Source organism: Thunnus thynnus, chromosome 12 (genome assembly GCF_963924715.1).
Source record: "Thunnus thynnus chromosome 12, fThuThy2.1, whole genome shotgun sequence".
Classification (NCBI taxonomy): domain Eukaryota; kingdom Metazoa; phylum Chordata; class Actinopteri; order Scombriformes; family Scombridae; genus Thunnus; species Thunnus thynnus.
Genome location: NC_089528.1, coordinates 14,930,462 through 14,946,225, shown reverse-complemented (window position 1 = coordinate 14,946,225; position 15,764 = coordinate 14,930,462). Strand labels below are relative to the sequence as shown.

At 41.4% G+C, this 15,764-nt stretch overlaps 1 protein-coding gene across 1 annotated transcript in view; it reads left to right on the top strand.

Moving 5' to 3' along the window:
* LOC137194150 (glypican-1-like) overlaps positions 1–15,764 on the top strand; it is a 77,224-nt gene that overhangs the window by 41,391 nt on the left and 20,069 nt on the right. Inside the window, exon 3 of the mRNA XM_067605758.1 lies at positions 1,784–1,942. Coding sequence (XP_067461859.1) covers positions 1,784–1,942 — 159 coding nt within the window. The remainder of the gene's footprint in view (positions 1–1,783; positions 1,943–15,764) is intronic.

Below are 15,764 nucleotides of genomic sequence, written 5' to 3'. Positions count from 1 at the left end.
ACAGTAGTTAGGTGCATCATCAAAATTGCAAATGTATGATACACAGATGGAGATAAAGGCATTGATCTACAGAAAATGTGTATCTCTCAAATCAAATAATGACATGAATGTCGATCTACATTACAGCAGAAGCTCAATCATGTATTATTGAATATTCAATTTTAACACGAGAACCAAATAAAATAGATAAAAATCACAAAACAACAAATATACTGTATACACAAACATAAAATTAAAATCAACGGAAATTCCTCTTAGTTTGTGGCAAGCATAAATACATATTTTGTAGCCAAGAGAGCTATTTTGCTGCTTCCTCCCAAGATGTAGGGAAGTTTACCCTCATTTGTGTGGTGGAGGATTTGTGAATATGATGACATGATAATCATCATGCTAACTTTTTGAAGGTTTTACTCTGTGATGTGAAGCTCCATTTCAACAGCTTGCAGCCAGAACACAGCTTGTCTTCTCTTGTCTACTTGTTTCAATGGCCAGGTTGTGCCACTCTAGTTAATGTTTTCTTCAGCTTTTTATCAGCTATAGTGGTGAGATACAGGGTTAGTGTACAAGTGCCTTTTAGGGTCAAACAACAGTTGAGTTTGTGTGATTTCATTCCAATCTCCCTCTCCCCTTCTCTCTCTGTAGTTGAGCATTAGAAGTCCATATCACAGTGGGGAAAAGGTTTTCCAAAGAGGCCCAGGGTGACACAACATATAGACAAGTGGGCGCTCCTTGTTGAAAATGAAAATATGTGTTAAAACCTTTAATACGCCCACATAAACAACAATTATGATCTCTACACTACCTGTGGAAGAGCACTGAGCAACAAAACTGCATTCCATCCTATCTGCTGCCTTTTTGATGGTTGAACTTCCTGTTGTCTTTATTGACATTGTGTTAGAAGTCCAACAGAAAGCTGAAAGCTTCATTCACTCCTCCTCTTAGGAGAACCTTGTTGCGCCCTATTCTACATAGTACATTTATTTGATCAGTGTATGTATCCTTGTGTCTGGAAATAGAACTAGTGGGGAGGAATCTTCAAAAGCCTTGCATCATACATTATCTGCTCTCTTCACCTGTAAATGAATGTCACCCACATGACTTTTGTTTGCCGTAGGCTTGGTTGTGTTGATGTGGAATTTCCATCATCCACATCATTTGTTCTGATGTCAGCAGATGTAACTGCAGTTTTAACCAACTTTGACAGTCCTGTACACACACACACACACACACACACACACACACACTGACACACAAAGCCTGAGCTTACAGATCCTGTCTACTTCCCTGGTTTTCTGAGTTTGTGTGTCTGTGTACGCACATGTTGTTTGCAAATGCATGCACAGGCATGCGTGTCAGGGGTGCTCATTAAAATTGCATGGGAGCTGATGCTGTACTCCTGCTCCACTGCTCCCATTGCCACAGAGTTCTCCACATCTTGCCAGGTAATCAGGCGGGCAAACACATGCAGCCCTGCCTACGCGACTGCCAGCTGACTGGGTTTAAGGTCGTAAAAAAACAGCCACGGCAGCTAGTTCAGCCTGTCATTTTCATGTTCACTGTTGAGCATTTTATACAGCAGCAAAGAACTATTAATCTCAGTTTTGTAGTTGAGTGCTGACTTATATAATAGAACCTGTTAATACTAATGCCATGTTTCTTTTTTTCATTCCCTCTCCATCTCCTCTTCCTCTATTTGTTTCTCTTTCCTCTGCGATTGCTGCTACTTTCTTCCACCACCTGCCCACCCTTTCTCTTCCTGTTTCTCCACCTGTCCTTGTGCTAGGGGAGCACCTGCGCATCTGTCCCCAGGGTTACACCTGCTGTACCAGTGACATGGAGGACAAACTGGCCACGCTGAGCCGCAGGGAGATGGAGGGAATACTGAAAGACGCTGGACGAAACTTACAGATCTCACTCACTGGACACTACAAGGCTTTCGATGGTGAGTTTGTTCATTTACAGCCTGTGTATAAGTGAGTGAGAAAATGTGTCTATTTTCATCAGTATACTGTCTTGCCAGTTGTGGTGCTTCTCATTTCACTTTTTCACTCTGGACACACCCAGCCTGCACAAAAATGCAGACACACACACACAAAGATGGACAGTGTACTAGACAAGTTAAAGCCCTTTTATCATTCAGAACATTGATCTATTGTCATGCTTCAATAGATGAGGATGGCAATGCCTTACAGTGGTGTTGTCAGAAGGCCAGCTCTTTTATAAAAAGCTTTTGTACCAAAGCAGCCTTAGATGTCACCATATCAAGTCAGTAGCATAGAAAAAAACTGAAACAATTTAAAAAACTTGTTGGTTGGTTGGGAGCCCACACTGATTTTTAGATTTTGCCCTACAGTTTATACCATGGTAGCTATGGCTTTGATGTTTCAGATTGTATAAGGCCACATTGGGCAACGTTACAAATTAGTGAGCAGGACTTATTTATGGCAGTATTGTTTTTTTTTTTGTTTTTTTTACATGATTGCTGCATCAACGTGATCAAGTACCTATTTGTTGAATGAGCCAAAAAAAAAAAGACTAGTTCTAGTTCTGGTTATTTTTTTTTATCCATAATTAGTTTTTCAGTTGATTTTTCAGAAATGCTATTGTATCAAGATACAGTATATATCAATATTGTGATAAAAAATAATTACACATAGCTACAGGATGTTATCCTTGTTGGCCACTCCTAACCTGAATTTATAATGATAACAGACATTTTAGCCAATTATATCTCCAGAAAACAGAAACAAAGGCAAAGACATGTACAATGGGCTGTTATTTTACAACTATTGTGTGTGTGTGTGTGTGTGCTACAAGAGGAAAACTTCTGATTGTAAGTAAGCTAGATCACGACCTTCTGTTTGGTCATAAGGCAACCATAAACACATTTAAACAGAATTATATAATTGGATTTGAATTTGAGAATTTGATAATATTGAGCATAACATGCAACACAACATAAAATGGTTCTTGGAAGAGAAAATAACAGCTTTCAAATAAAATGCCATATCACTGCTGCACATTGGCATCATAATTCATCAATACTCAACTGTTTCATGGAACATTTTGATAACATTTTATTTCATTAATCTGAATAAAATAAGGCTTTATTTAAAAATTAAACCAATACCAAATTTTTACTTCAACTCTCATGTTTCATGACATGTCGTAGTTCCTGCAGTATATCAAAATACCTTTTTAGAGGTTTTATAATGTTACCATAGTGTATGTGGTTTCTGTGTTGTACACTCTTCATCATGTGAAATAATAAGACTTAATTGTAATGCTCAGAGTGTGAGAAAAAGAGAAAGAGAGAGGGATTTTCAATCTTGGAACAGTGGCGCACCAAGGCAATTATATTTGTCTAATGACCTGCTCCAGTTAATAGAAGGGTGTCTCTGTGCTCCACTTGTTCCCCTTGGCCAGTTGGTGACAATGGATCTGTCAGCCAGAGCTCTGAGCTTGGCTAGTTAGCCTGACCTTTCCAGATCACAGTGATTAGTGGCTGAGTGACATTTGTTTACTTTCTTCTATCGCTCTGTGTCGTTCTTTCTCATGGTTCCTCCTTTTCACTCATGGTGCTGCTGCTGTGCCAAAGGGATACAGTCTCCCTGCCAAAATACACAGAAGTGCACACATACACACACACACACACACATAACACACACACCCGCAGACAAACCTGTCAACACATACAAATTCCCTCCAAGTTAGTTTATGTCATCCTACAGTTCTTGAACTTTGCCGTTCTTGAGGAAAACACCTCATTTAGCACAGCAGAGCCAGTAAACAACTTCTACTACAAGGCACACACATTCAAGCAGCACTCAGCTCTGACCTCTAAACAATTCTAATGATGTGCATCGAAAAGCTTGCATATAAATACACACTGACACATGTCATGAGTGCGGTAACTGGTGTTGCCTCACAATGAAGTCATTTGGAGTTTGTTTTTGTTCATGTATGCTTGCCAGACATGTTCTTACAAATTTATAATAGCTCCCGTTGCTTTGAAATGGGAAATTAATCAGACTTTTCTTTTTGTTGACCTAAAATCTGGCCACACCTGTACATCTCCCTTTTTCCTCTCCAAAGCAACCCACGCCTGTTCTGTTCAACTGTATGTTTTTTCCCTGTTTCTCATGTTCCCTTATCTCACCCCAATGAGCATCAGATGGGGACAGCAGAGTTGACAGAGGGAGGAGAGGAGTTTATGTGTGTTGGGACCTTGAGGTCTAAAAACCATCTGTTGTTGACTGTGTCCTCTGAAGATGAGAGCTAAGCGATAGACTGGGGTTAATTGGGCCATAATACGTTACATTTGCTGCCACATAATCAGTACATTTTGACAGGATCCAGCTACTCTTACTAAAGATGTCCTGTTAAAGCCTTAGATGTTAGAATGTGCAAAGTAAGATGACTTACTTCTGTCGCTGGCTTTGGTAAATACCTCAATCCTTTACTGTTTCAAGGGATTGGTAGCTGGATCTGGGTTATTCACAGGCTTAGACACAAAATATTTAGTAAGATTAAAGTAGATTTTTTTTATGGTTAAAAATAGGTGAGGCTTAGAGTTTTTTGTTCATATGACTGAAGGAGAGTACAGTGACATTGTACCATGCTGCCAGTCCCTGCACATCTGGCTGTGTTTAGCAGGGTGTGGGCTAGCTAGCGCCATGTGGCTAAGTGTAGGGTGTTACTGTTCCAGCCCAGGCAGGCTAGGCCTTTTTAGGTCCAGGAACTTTGGAAGAAGCCCCAACCAAGCCACAGATTAGAGGACCAGCATGCTCACATACAGATGGCTCTAGGCTTGCGAGTGTGCACACTGTATATGTGTGAGCATGCAAATGTGTGTTTATATGAATGTGTTTGTAAGTTTAGTAATTTAGTACATGTCACTGTGTGAGCGAGTGAGTGAGTGAAAACGGTCTTTGTGAACAGTATGTGTGCATGTGGTTTGCACTTGGGGTTCCGTATATCTTCACTGTCACTCAAACTGTGTAGAGAGGTGCAAACTAAATAATATATTACACTAAACAAAGGTGCAGCACAAAATTCTGAGGAGTTAATAATGAAAGAAATGGGGTGAAGGAGGGGACTGATCGAAAATGAGACTGAAGGCTGAAGGAGAGAGGAACATAGGAACATAGAGGGGAAGCAAGGACGAGTGGAGGTGGAAATGGAAAATGGTATTGAGGAAAAGTGTGGAAGAGATAAACAGAGAAAGAGAGATGGGGTTACATATGAAAGTGAGAGGGAAAAGGTCGGAGAGGACACAGAGAGTGATGGCACCAAAGGGAGCTGGGTGTTAGATGGCAGCCAGGTGTGTTAGACAGACGGAACCCTTAAACCTGGCAGGTGGTGTTTGGCCTAATGGTGCCATCACTGGCATCTGGATTCACTGTGTGTGTGGGTGTGTATGTGTATGTGTGTTCACTTGTACAGCTGCCACATACTGTATAGCTTTGTACAAATTCTGCATATTCATTTTATTTTGTACAAAGGAATACTTGTTTAAACTTTATTAACAGGATGGAACACAATTCATGCCTCCCTTAACTGACTCCCTGTTATTTTTGAGAGACAAATTTTGAATTTCGTTGTTTGTTCAGAAACAGTCAAAATTTTGGACACACTTTCTCATTCATGGGAATGGAAAGATGTTATTTTATCTTTTACCGAAGTCTTGAGTCATCAACACACACACACACACACAGAATACACACACTTGCACTGGCACACAGCATTTATGAGCAGCCAAAGGCTTATTGGCCAGTGTGTTCCAGCTCATTTCAGTACAAGGCAGATCAGTGGTCCTACAGCTTAATCTGATTTGAAGAGTACTGGCTGGCTGGCTGGCTGGTTTATGGGTACACTCATTTCTAGATGACCAGGCAGGACTCGCTTATTTATTCATTTAAGTAGAGCTCCGAACATCTCCCAGCTGGCCTGTTAAGTAATGACAGCTCCTCTCGTGGAGACTGAGGGGGAGCAATCCATGAGAATGACATCAAGCACACAGAAATGTTTCCTATCAGATTTAGGAAACAGACACCAAACTTGGATTAAAGGACAAGTCTGAATCACGATAAGCAAGCAGCAGCCTGCTGTATATCTTTTCAGCGAAAAGTGTGGCCTACAGCTCAAACATATACTCCAAAAAAACCATGAAGTGAAATCTCTAAAACAGTTTTAACAAAAAAATAGCATTATAAACTTCATGAAGGTAGGATTTATTGCTGGGCTGTTGTATTAGTTTTAGCAAACACACTGGCAACGGATCATTTCAATCAAATTTAGCACAGTGTGCTTTTCTTCTCACACCCAAATCACTAAATCCATGCTTACTTGGAGTCGTGACACATTCTACATCTGTGTTACAACATTGCAACAAACAGTTTTGATTCACTGCCATCTCTCGCTGCCCACCTTCTAATTTCTCGCTTTCAGGGTCACCTCTGATGATGTCATGAAAGACAAGGACATCTGCTCCTATTGTGGTGCTTGATTGGTTCATTTTATCTGCATGCAAATCACGTCGTTTGGGACCCGTAGTACCCTGGCCTAATTATGCCAAACACATTACTCACCAGGAGCAATGGCGCCTTGGAAGGATAAAATGAAAGAGAGAAAGCAAAGAGAGAAAAAGTAAAAGAAGAATACAGTTTGAGAAAAGATGGCGATGGAGCAAGCAGTGGAAAGTAAGTTGAGATAGAGGGAAAAAAGAGAACAAAATGACAATGAGGGCAAGGAATGGTATGGAGCTTGGAAGGAAACAAGCAGGGAGAAAGCTGAAAAAGAGAACCAGATGGATAGGAAAAGAAACAGGCCTGGGTAAATGATGCATAATGCCAGCCATGGAAAGTCAGAAGAGAGACAGAGAGACAGTGGGAGAAAGACTTTCTACAGAGAGCCTGTTGATAAATGACACACATTATGTGATGTGTTGGCTTGTTTAATATAAGGGACCTTTTAATAGCATCTAAATGCTGGCTAAGGGGCTTGCTTTGCTCCTGAGGCACAGTATGTGTGTGATAAGTGTTGTTATTGATGGAGAGTCAGACTGACACATAAACACTCTAATGGCTCCCAGATCATCATTTGTGCATTCAGTGCACCCAGGACAGCAGTATTTGTTTGTGCCTGTTGTGTTTTTTTATTGTCCTTGCACAGGTGGGGGAATAACAAAGGGAAAGACTGAGGATCCTGGGTACTTGTGGATGTGGGAGGGCGGGGTGTGTGTGTGTGTGTGGGGGGGGGGGGGGTAGTTCTGGTAGAAAAAGTAGAGATCACAAAACCATCTGGTGCCTGCTGAGGAGGCTATGGATGATAATTTCTTAACCAGGAGGTATACTGTATAAGTAGGATTCCTTGTTTAAAGACAAGTATCTGTTTAGGCCATATCCAGTTTGGCCAAAAATAAATGTCTGCTATTTTTAAATTTTTTGCCAAACATTTTTTTTTACCACGTCTATAAATTTCATGCATTGCTGAAGACCTTAAATAAACTCCTCAATACATCAGTTTTAACTAAATGCAGGTGACCAATTCATGAATTCTGAGCAATCCTGAAAACATTTTCCTGGCATTAGGTTATAGGTGGCACCACAGCAACATGATAATTTGAAACGGCCCGAACTCAGAGGTCATGAGTCTGAGAGTCACATGCATGTTGCACAATTCATTCTTGTAAAAACCCCTAATATTCCCAGACAGGATTTGAAAACTCTCCAAATGTCGTGGCAGAAATCAGCCAATCGACATTGTGTATTTGAATGTAGATCAGATCCAGATGTAGCTTAAAATGTTCTGTTATTAAAATAACAAATTCAGAGGATTGTGCTCTAAGCGCTTTCTATTTATACTTTTTAATTCACTCCTGCCACCTGATTTTCTCCTTCTTTTCTCTTGGCATATGCCTCATCTTTTGCCCTCTGTCTCCTCTCTGCCAAAGAACCATCCAGCTAATATGATCATTCAGCACTTGTCAAATGGAAAAATACAATTATGGCTGTCTAATATGAAAGAGATATACAATTGCTGGTTTTGCAGCCCTGCTTTTCTCTCTTCCTCCCTCGAATTATTTTACTGATCTTCCTTTTTCTATCCAATCCTCCCTTGACAGTCTCAGGTGCACTGCTAAACTCTGTTGATCTGTCATGTTCCATCTCTTGTTTGCTATTCATGGCCATTTACTCTATGTCAGTGAGTGCATGAACCGCTGGGAGTACAGTATGCTTCAGCATCCATCCATCCAAGCATCAGTATATGAGAATCTGCTTTTATTTTTATTCCATTTCAGTTGTTTAGATATGTCATTGCCCTGCAACAGTTTTGTAATTCAAAAATCTATCTTTTCCAAGTATTCTCCAGTAAATTGGATATTTTACAAACCTTTTTCAGACATCCAGCAATGATCCCGAGTGCTTTTAAACATTTCCTGCACATGCCAGACAATGTTAACTGCCAAATGGAGAAAACAAATACCAAAATGACTTTTCACAGGAGACCAGAGAGTTATGTAAGTATAGACAAGCCATGAAAGAATCAGTGATTTTTGATTACTTAAAGGCAAGGCAAGACAAGGCAAGTTTATTCATAATGTACGTTTCATACACACCAGCAACTCAAGGTGCTTTACATAAGATATAAAAGGACATTTAAAGGCGTAAAAATACAACAAATAAAATAAATAGAATTGAAAAACAAGACAGTAAAATATGCATGAGAAAGATAAAAATCAAAGTTCAAATAAAACCTCTGTCTGCTTAGAAGTATTCAGAAATCACAACCTAAAATTAAACATTCACCATTTTGCATCGGTTCAAAGGCCTTTATACACTGGGGACATGACAAATAAACAACATAAAAATGCGAAACACTCGCCTGCGAATAGTTTGCATCAAAATCATTCATATCAGCAGCGATATGAATTTGTGACAGAAACAGTCAGTCAGTCAGCCTGGCGAGGGCAGTTTGTCCGGCCACTGTCCCTCAGCTCCCCAGGAACTGCTGCTGACAGACGGATGTTTCTGTGGACAGAGACGCTGAATGCAGGTCAGAGTCGGTGTGGATTGAATGGATATAATGCTCTCCTCTTCTTTTGTTGAGTGAGGAGGAGGAGAACAAGATCATCATTGCTGTCAATGTCAATCATCATGTCATGATGATCTCCGACCTACGTTCAGCGTCTCTGTCCACAGAAGTAGCCGTCTGTCAGCAGCAGCTCCTGGGGAGCTCAGAGGATAGCGGCTGGACAATCTGACTTCACCAGGCTGACTGACAGCAGAAATTTACTGAACCAAAATATTTTTCATGTCGACAGTGTTTGTATTTATAAATACATGATGATGATGCATATGATGAAACATGATACATGAATCAATATATTGATCCATTGGCTTTATTTCCCCGCCCACCGTAGCGAGTGAGCTATGGTCTGTCTACCTGCAGTGAAACAGGCAAGGTCACAGACAGACTAGTAGACTTGATTAATCAGTGTAGATACAGTAAATAAGTCCAAAACACATACAGCGGGATATTTGCGTCTTGCATCAACACTACATGTGGGCCTTTGCAATAAACAGCTGTCTGTGTACGCTCGTCCCGAAAAAAATAACGTCACTTTTTTGCTGCATAATATTTGTGTTCTGTGTGAAAGTACACATGACAAAAACAACAGTTCAAAAAAATGTATTGATGTACAAATTAATTGTACGAAAAAAACATCCCCGGTGTGTAAAGGCCTTACAAGAATACCATAGAGAACCTAAAATTTTTTAGCCTGGATTTAAAAGTGGTTAGGGTTAGCATGTTTCTCAAATTCTCAGGAAGTCGTTCCAACAATGAGCGGCGTAATAACTACATGCTGCCTCACCTTGTTTTGTTTTGACTCTGGAAACAGTTAGTAGACCAGTCACGGAAGACCTGAAGCTTCTCAAGGGTTCATAGTGTGAAAGCAAGTCAGAGATGTATTTGTGCCCCAAACCATTCAGTGATTTAAAAACTAGCAGCAATATTTTAATCAATTCTGTGACTCACTGGGAGCCAGTCTAGGGATCTGAGAATGGGTGTGATGTGTTCAGCTTTTTTAGTTCGAGTGAGTGCTCTGGCAGCTGCATTCTGAATGAGCAAAAGCTGTCTGATATATTTTTTCGAGAGAACTGTAAAAAGACCATTGCAGTAATCTAGCCTGCTGAAAATAAAGGCATGAGTGAGTTTTTCTAGGTCTTGTTTGGACTCGAATCTTCTTATTCTGGCTATGTTTTCGAGATGGCTGGACTGTTAACCATCCCATCAGGGGAGTCCAGATTCTTCTCCATCAAAAAACTTTTAAAAATGTACTTCAAAACAGACTGTTTCCATGCACTTTTTCTTGTATGTGAGGGCTACACATTGCTTACAAAATGTGAAAATTGGAGAAGGAAGGGTTTGGATTTGATTTACCATACAATCTGCATATGAATATTCCAACCACTCACAGCCACATTTTGTCTCAAACCAAAGTAAGCGTCATATCAGATACCTACTAACATTATTGTTAGACCTAGATGATGGAAAATCCTCAAAACCCATAATACACTGGCAGTTCCACAAATGAGAGTTGAAAACAGCTAACTACTCAGTGACTGAGTAAACTTTCATAATTTGGTTGCAAAATCATTGCTGATGGTCCTACTTAATATGAACCACAATATATGATTGCACAATATACTGTATATTTTAGATTTAGTGTTTATTTCCTAGTTTAATCTGACATCTCCCGTGAGTGAGACAATTTTTAAACTGACTAACGTTATCAACTCAGCTAGTAGCCTAAAGTTTTGTTTTATGGAAGCTGTGGTAACTTACCTGTCAATGTATGACATGATTAGAAAAAAAGTTGGATTGGTCATAAATTTTGCCTCGGGTGTTATCACTGTTTGTAGGACTCCCAGACCGATAAAATATTAAACATTTTGCCTATCTAACACAAGACTAGGCTAGTTTGGTGTCCCTAGCCAAGGGAAGGCACAACTAGGCTATCATTGCTAGCCAGCTAACAGTTAAGCTGGCTATAGTGCAATGCAAAGTACTTTAATTGTATATAAGTTATGCTCTGCTCATATCATGTTCACATAACTTGGAACTCATACAGACATTTACACACCTTGTTTTTCTGGCTCAGCATGAGTTTGTGCTACTGCTTCAGCTTCAACCCCTTTACCGGTATCTTCGTATATCCATTTTTCCTCACACTGACTGACTGTGTGAGGTTGCGTTTGGCATAGTAACCCCACCAGTTGAAGAACTGACAGAAACCTGTCAGCCAATAAGAACTAGTATTTCCACATACTTCCGTTCACTGAAGATACAAAATTACATCACTGCCATCCTCTTTAGTGACAAATTGCTCAAAGTGGAGAATTATTCAGGCCTAAAGAAAAGATCTACGGGGCTACAGCCCCGAATGCCCAGGCCAGGCGACACCCATGAGGTAGAAGGCTGACTTTGTTATGGACTTGATGTGACTATTAAAGTTAAGATCTGAATTCATAATAACACCAAGATTTCTGACTTGACTTTTAGCCTTCAACAACAGGGAGTCAAGGTGAGCACTAACTTTCAGCCTTTCTTCCTTTGCACCAAAGACAATTATCTCCATTTTGTCTTTATTTAGTTCTAGGAGGTTTTGGCACATCCAATCACTGATATGTTCAGTGTCCTCTGTCAGTGAATCTAGTGAACCATAGACGTGATTATGGTTATCATAATTATGGTAAGAGATTTTGTGTTTTTGACTAAATTGACCTAAGGGCAGCATGTAAAGGTTGAATAGGAGAGGCCCAAGGACTGAACCTTGGGGAATTCCCCAAGTCATGGTGCGTGCGGATGTGTAGTTGCCAAAGGGGAAATGCATCAATTTTACACATCAAAGTATGTTTACGGGTCTTGGGGAGTATTACTGCACATGTGAAATAAAGTTGCAAAAAGCCTTTTGTGGCTTCAGAGGGAGCCGCGCAAAATCTAATATAGTGATGTCACTTTGGGCAATTTTATCAGTTGGGGTTGAGGACTGCAAGTTTGAAAATGAAAAAATCTTGGAATGTGGAGTTAAAAATAAATGAGGTTATTAGAGCTCCTCATCTCTGCTGGGGGTTAGCGGCTCGAGGCTATGTTAGCCACTACTAGCATAACACACCTGAATATCCAACCGAACCTTCGGCAGTCGAGTTGCATTGTGGGTAATGTAGGCACCAGATTTTGATACGGAAGAAGAATGTATTGAATATCAAGCTGATTGATCTACCTCTGTGTTGCACTGTCTAGATTTTTTTCTGTTTTTATTTATATGTGCAGTCTCCAGTACTCCATTTAATATTACATTCACCTGGGAGGAATTGTTGAATATTCAACAGTTCACTTCACAAACTTTTTCACCAGTCTTTACACACCCAGAAACTTTTTCAGAGATTTTGGTCAGAGGAGCAGTAGCTCTCTGTGGATCTTGGAGGAGATACAGGCGAGGGAAGCGCTGATTAAGCTGCAACAGCGAAGGCTCTGAACACCGCTCCTGTCATTACATCTGGCGAATGTCCGCTCTCTGTCCAACAAAATGGATGAACTGCTGCTCATAAACAGAACGAATAGGGATTTTTCAGGATCTGCTGGCCTGTGTTTCACTGAAACCTGGCTTTGTGAGTCCATCCCTGACAGCATTCTACATCTGTCGGGCTTCCAACTCCCCTGAGCAGACCACATAATGGAATTAACTTGGAAAATGATGAGAGGCAGAATCTGCTTCTACATAAATGAAGGTTAGTGTACAGATGTCACAGTGTCAAACAAAATATGCACTCCTCACCTAGAGATTATTTTCATCAACTGCAAACTGTTTTATTCACCGAGGGAGTTTTCCTCCTTTATTCTGGTTGATGTTTACATCCCTCCTCAGGCCTGTATTAGTGAGGCCTTGCAACACCTGGCTGACCAGATAACCAACATGGAGCGAAAACATCCAGACTCCCTTCTCATTATCCATGGGGATTTTAACAGAGCAAACCTCAGCCACATGGTGCCAAAATACAGACAGCATATTAAGTGTCCGACCAGCGATAAAAACACACTGGACCACTGCTACAAAATATTTAAGGACACATATTACTCTGTTCCCTGTACAGCTTTGGAACTCTCTGATCACTGTCTGGTTCATCTTGTCCTAACGTACAGGCAGAAACTAAAATCTGCACAGCGTGTGATTAAAACTGTGGGAAGATGGACCAATGAGTCAAAACTGGAGCTATAGGCCTGCTTTGACAGCACTGTGTTTTTGAGGCTGCATCTACAGACCTGGACTAACTTACTGACACTGACATCTTACATCAGCTTTTGTGAGGACGTGTGTGCCCACCAAAACTTTCTTCACCTTCAATAACAATAAGCCCTGGTTCATAGTAAGACTCAGGCAGCTTCTTCAGGCCAAAGAGGAGGCCTACAGGAGTGGGGACAGGATCCTGTACAACCAGGCCAGAAACACAGACAAAAGAGATCAGGGTAGCAAAGAGGAACTACACTGAAAGCTGAAAAACAGGTTTTCAGCTAACAATCCTGCATCAGTGTGGAGAGGCTTGCAGGACATCACCAACTACAGGACACCCTCCCCCCAAACTGCAGAGAACTTTCAACTAGCTGACAACCTGAATGTGTTTTACTGCAGGTTTGATCAGCCCACTTTCACACCCCTCACCCACTCCAACTCATACATCACACAACCAACCTCACCCCCTGCTATCACACCTCCTTTCCCCCTGAGTCCCCACCGGCACTGACGGTCTGTGAAGAGAATGTGTGTCAGCTCTTTCAGAGACAGAAGATCAGGAAGGCACTAGACCCAGACAGCGTGTCACCCTCCTGTCTGAAAGTCTGCAGTGACCAGCTGGCCCCCATCTTCACACGTATCTTCGACAGATCACTGGAGCTGTGTGAAGTCCCCTCCTGCTTTAAATACCCCACTATCATCCTGGTCCCCGAGAAACCCTTCATCACTGTACTGAACGACTACAGGCCCATCACCCTGTCGTCTGTGGTCATGAAGTCCTTCGAGTCCTCGGAGAGACGGGTGTTGACACACCTGACATCACAGGCCCCCTGCTGGACCCCCTGCAGTTTGCCTACTGCGCAAACAGGTCAGTTGACAATGCAGTCAACATGGGACTGCACTACATTCTGCAACACCAGGGACGTATGTGAGGACCCTATTTGTGGACTTCAGCTTAGCGTTCAACACCATCATCCCAGAAGTCCTCTTCACCAAACTCACCCAGTGTCCTGTGCACGCCTCCACCTGTCAGTGGATCACAAACTTCCTGACAGACAGAAAGTAGCAGGTGAGGCTGGGAGAAATCACATCCAGCACCCAAACTGTCAGCACTGGTGCCCCACAGGGATGTGTGCTCTCCCCACTGCTCTTCTCCTTCTACACTAATGACTGCACCTCAGGAGACCCGTCTGTTCAACTCCTGAAATTTATAGATGACACATCCAAGATGGAGAAGAGTCTGCATACAGATGGGAGGTCAAACAGCTGGCCCTGTGGTGCAGCCCCCCATCATTGCCCCCCCTCACCATATTCAACAGCACAGTGTCAGCTGTGGAATCCTTCAGTTTTCAGGGATCTGCAATCTCCTAGGATCTGAAGTGGGAGTCCAACATCAACACAGTCATCAAAAAGGCTGAGCAGAGGATACTTCCCGCGCCAGCTCAGGAAATACAATCTGCCTCAGGAGCTGCTGATCCAGTTTTACACAGCAGTCATCAAGTCTGTTCTCTGCACTTCCATCACTGTCTGGTTTGGATCAGCCACCAAATAGGACAGGAACAGACTACAACGGGCAGTCGGGTCTGCAGAAAAGATTATTGGTGCCGACCTGCTCACCATCCAGGATCTGTACACCTCCAAAGTCAGGAAACAGGCAGGGAAAATCACTGCAGACCCCTCACACCCTGGACCTAACCTGTTCCAACTTCTCCCTTCTGGTAGACGCTACAGAATACTGTACACCAAAACCACCAGACACAGGAACAGTTTCTTCCCCCTTGCTGTCACACTTATGGACGTCACTGTGGCACTGTGCAATAACTCTGGAATACTAGAATACCTACTGTACCTACTAATTATATATATTTATTTTAGTCTAAAATACAAATGTGCAATACATGTCACTCACTACTGTATATCTGAACAGGCTGTATAAAGTGTACATAACCACCAACTATACAGTAAGAATATAATCTTTTTTTTTACCATCTCTTTTTGACTCCTTGCACTCTTTATTTTGCATTATTTGTTTACAGTTCACAGAAACGGTTTCACCTGTAGTCGTTCCTCGTGTATATTTATGTACATGTATATGTTTATGTATACTATATTGAAGATTGTTGTGTTGTTGTTCTGTGTAAGTACATTGAGAGCCACCAAGCCAGAATCAAATTCCTTGTATGTGTAAACATACTTGGCTGATAAATATGATTCTGATTCTGATGCAGTGATTTTGGCAATGCTAAATCAGTGCAGTATAATTTTAATCACCAATCAATTTTAGAGTTCTAACTGTATTAGATGGTGACAAATGTTACCAGGCTTGCTAAGCCCTCTATGAGAAAACCAATTCAGGATTAGCCTGGAATGACTAGCACAAGCCTCGGTCAGTTAATACATCTGTGTGAGAAAGTAACTCAGGATCAGCCTGAACCCTCAGTGAGAATGACTGGCAGCTGGAGGAACT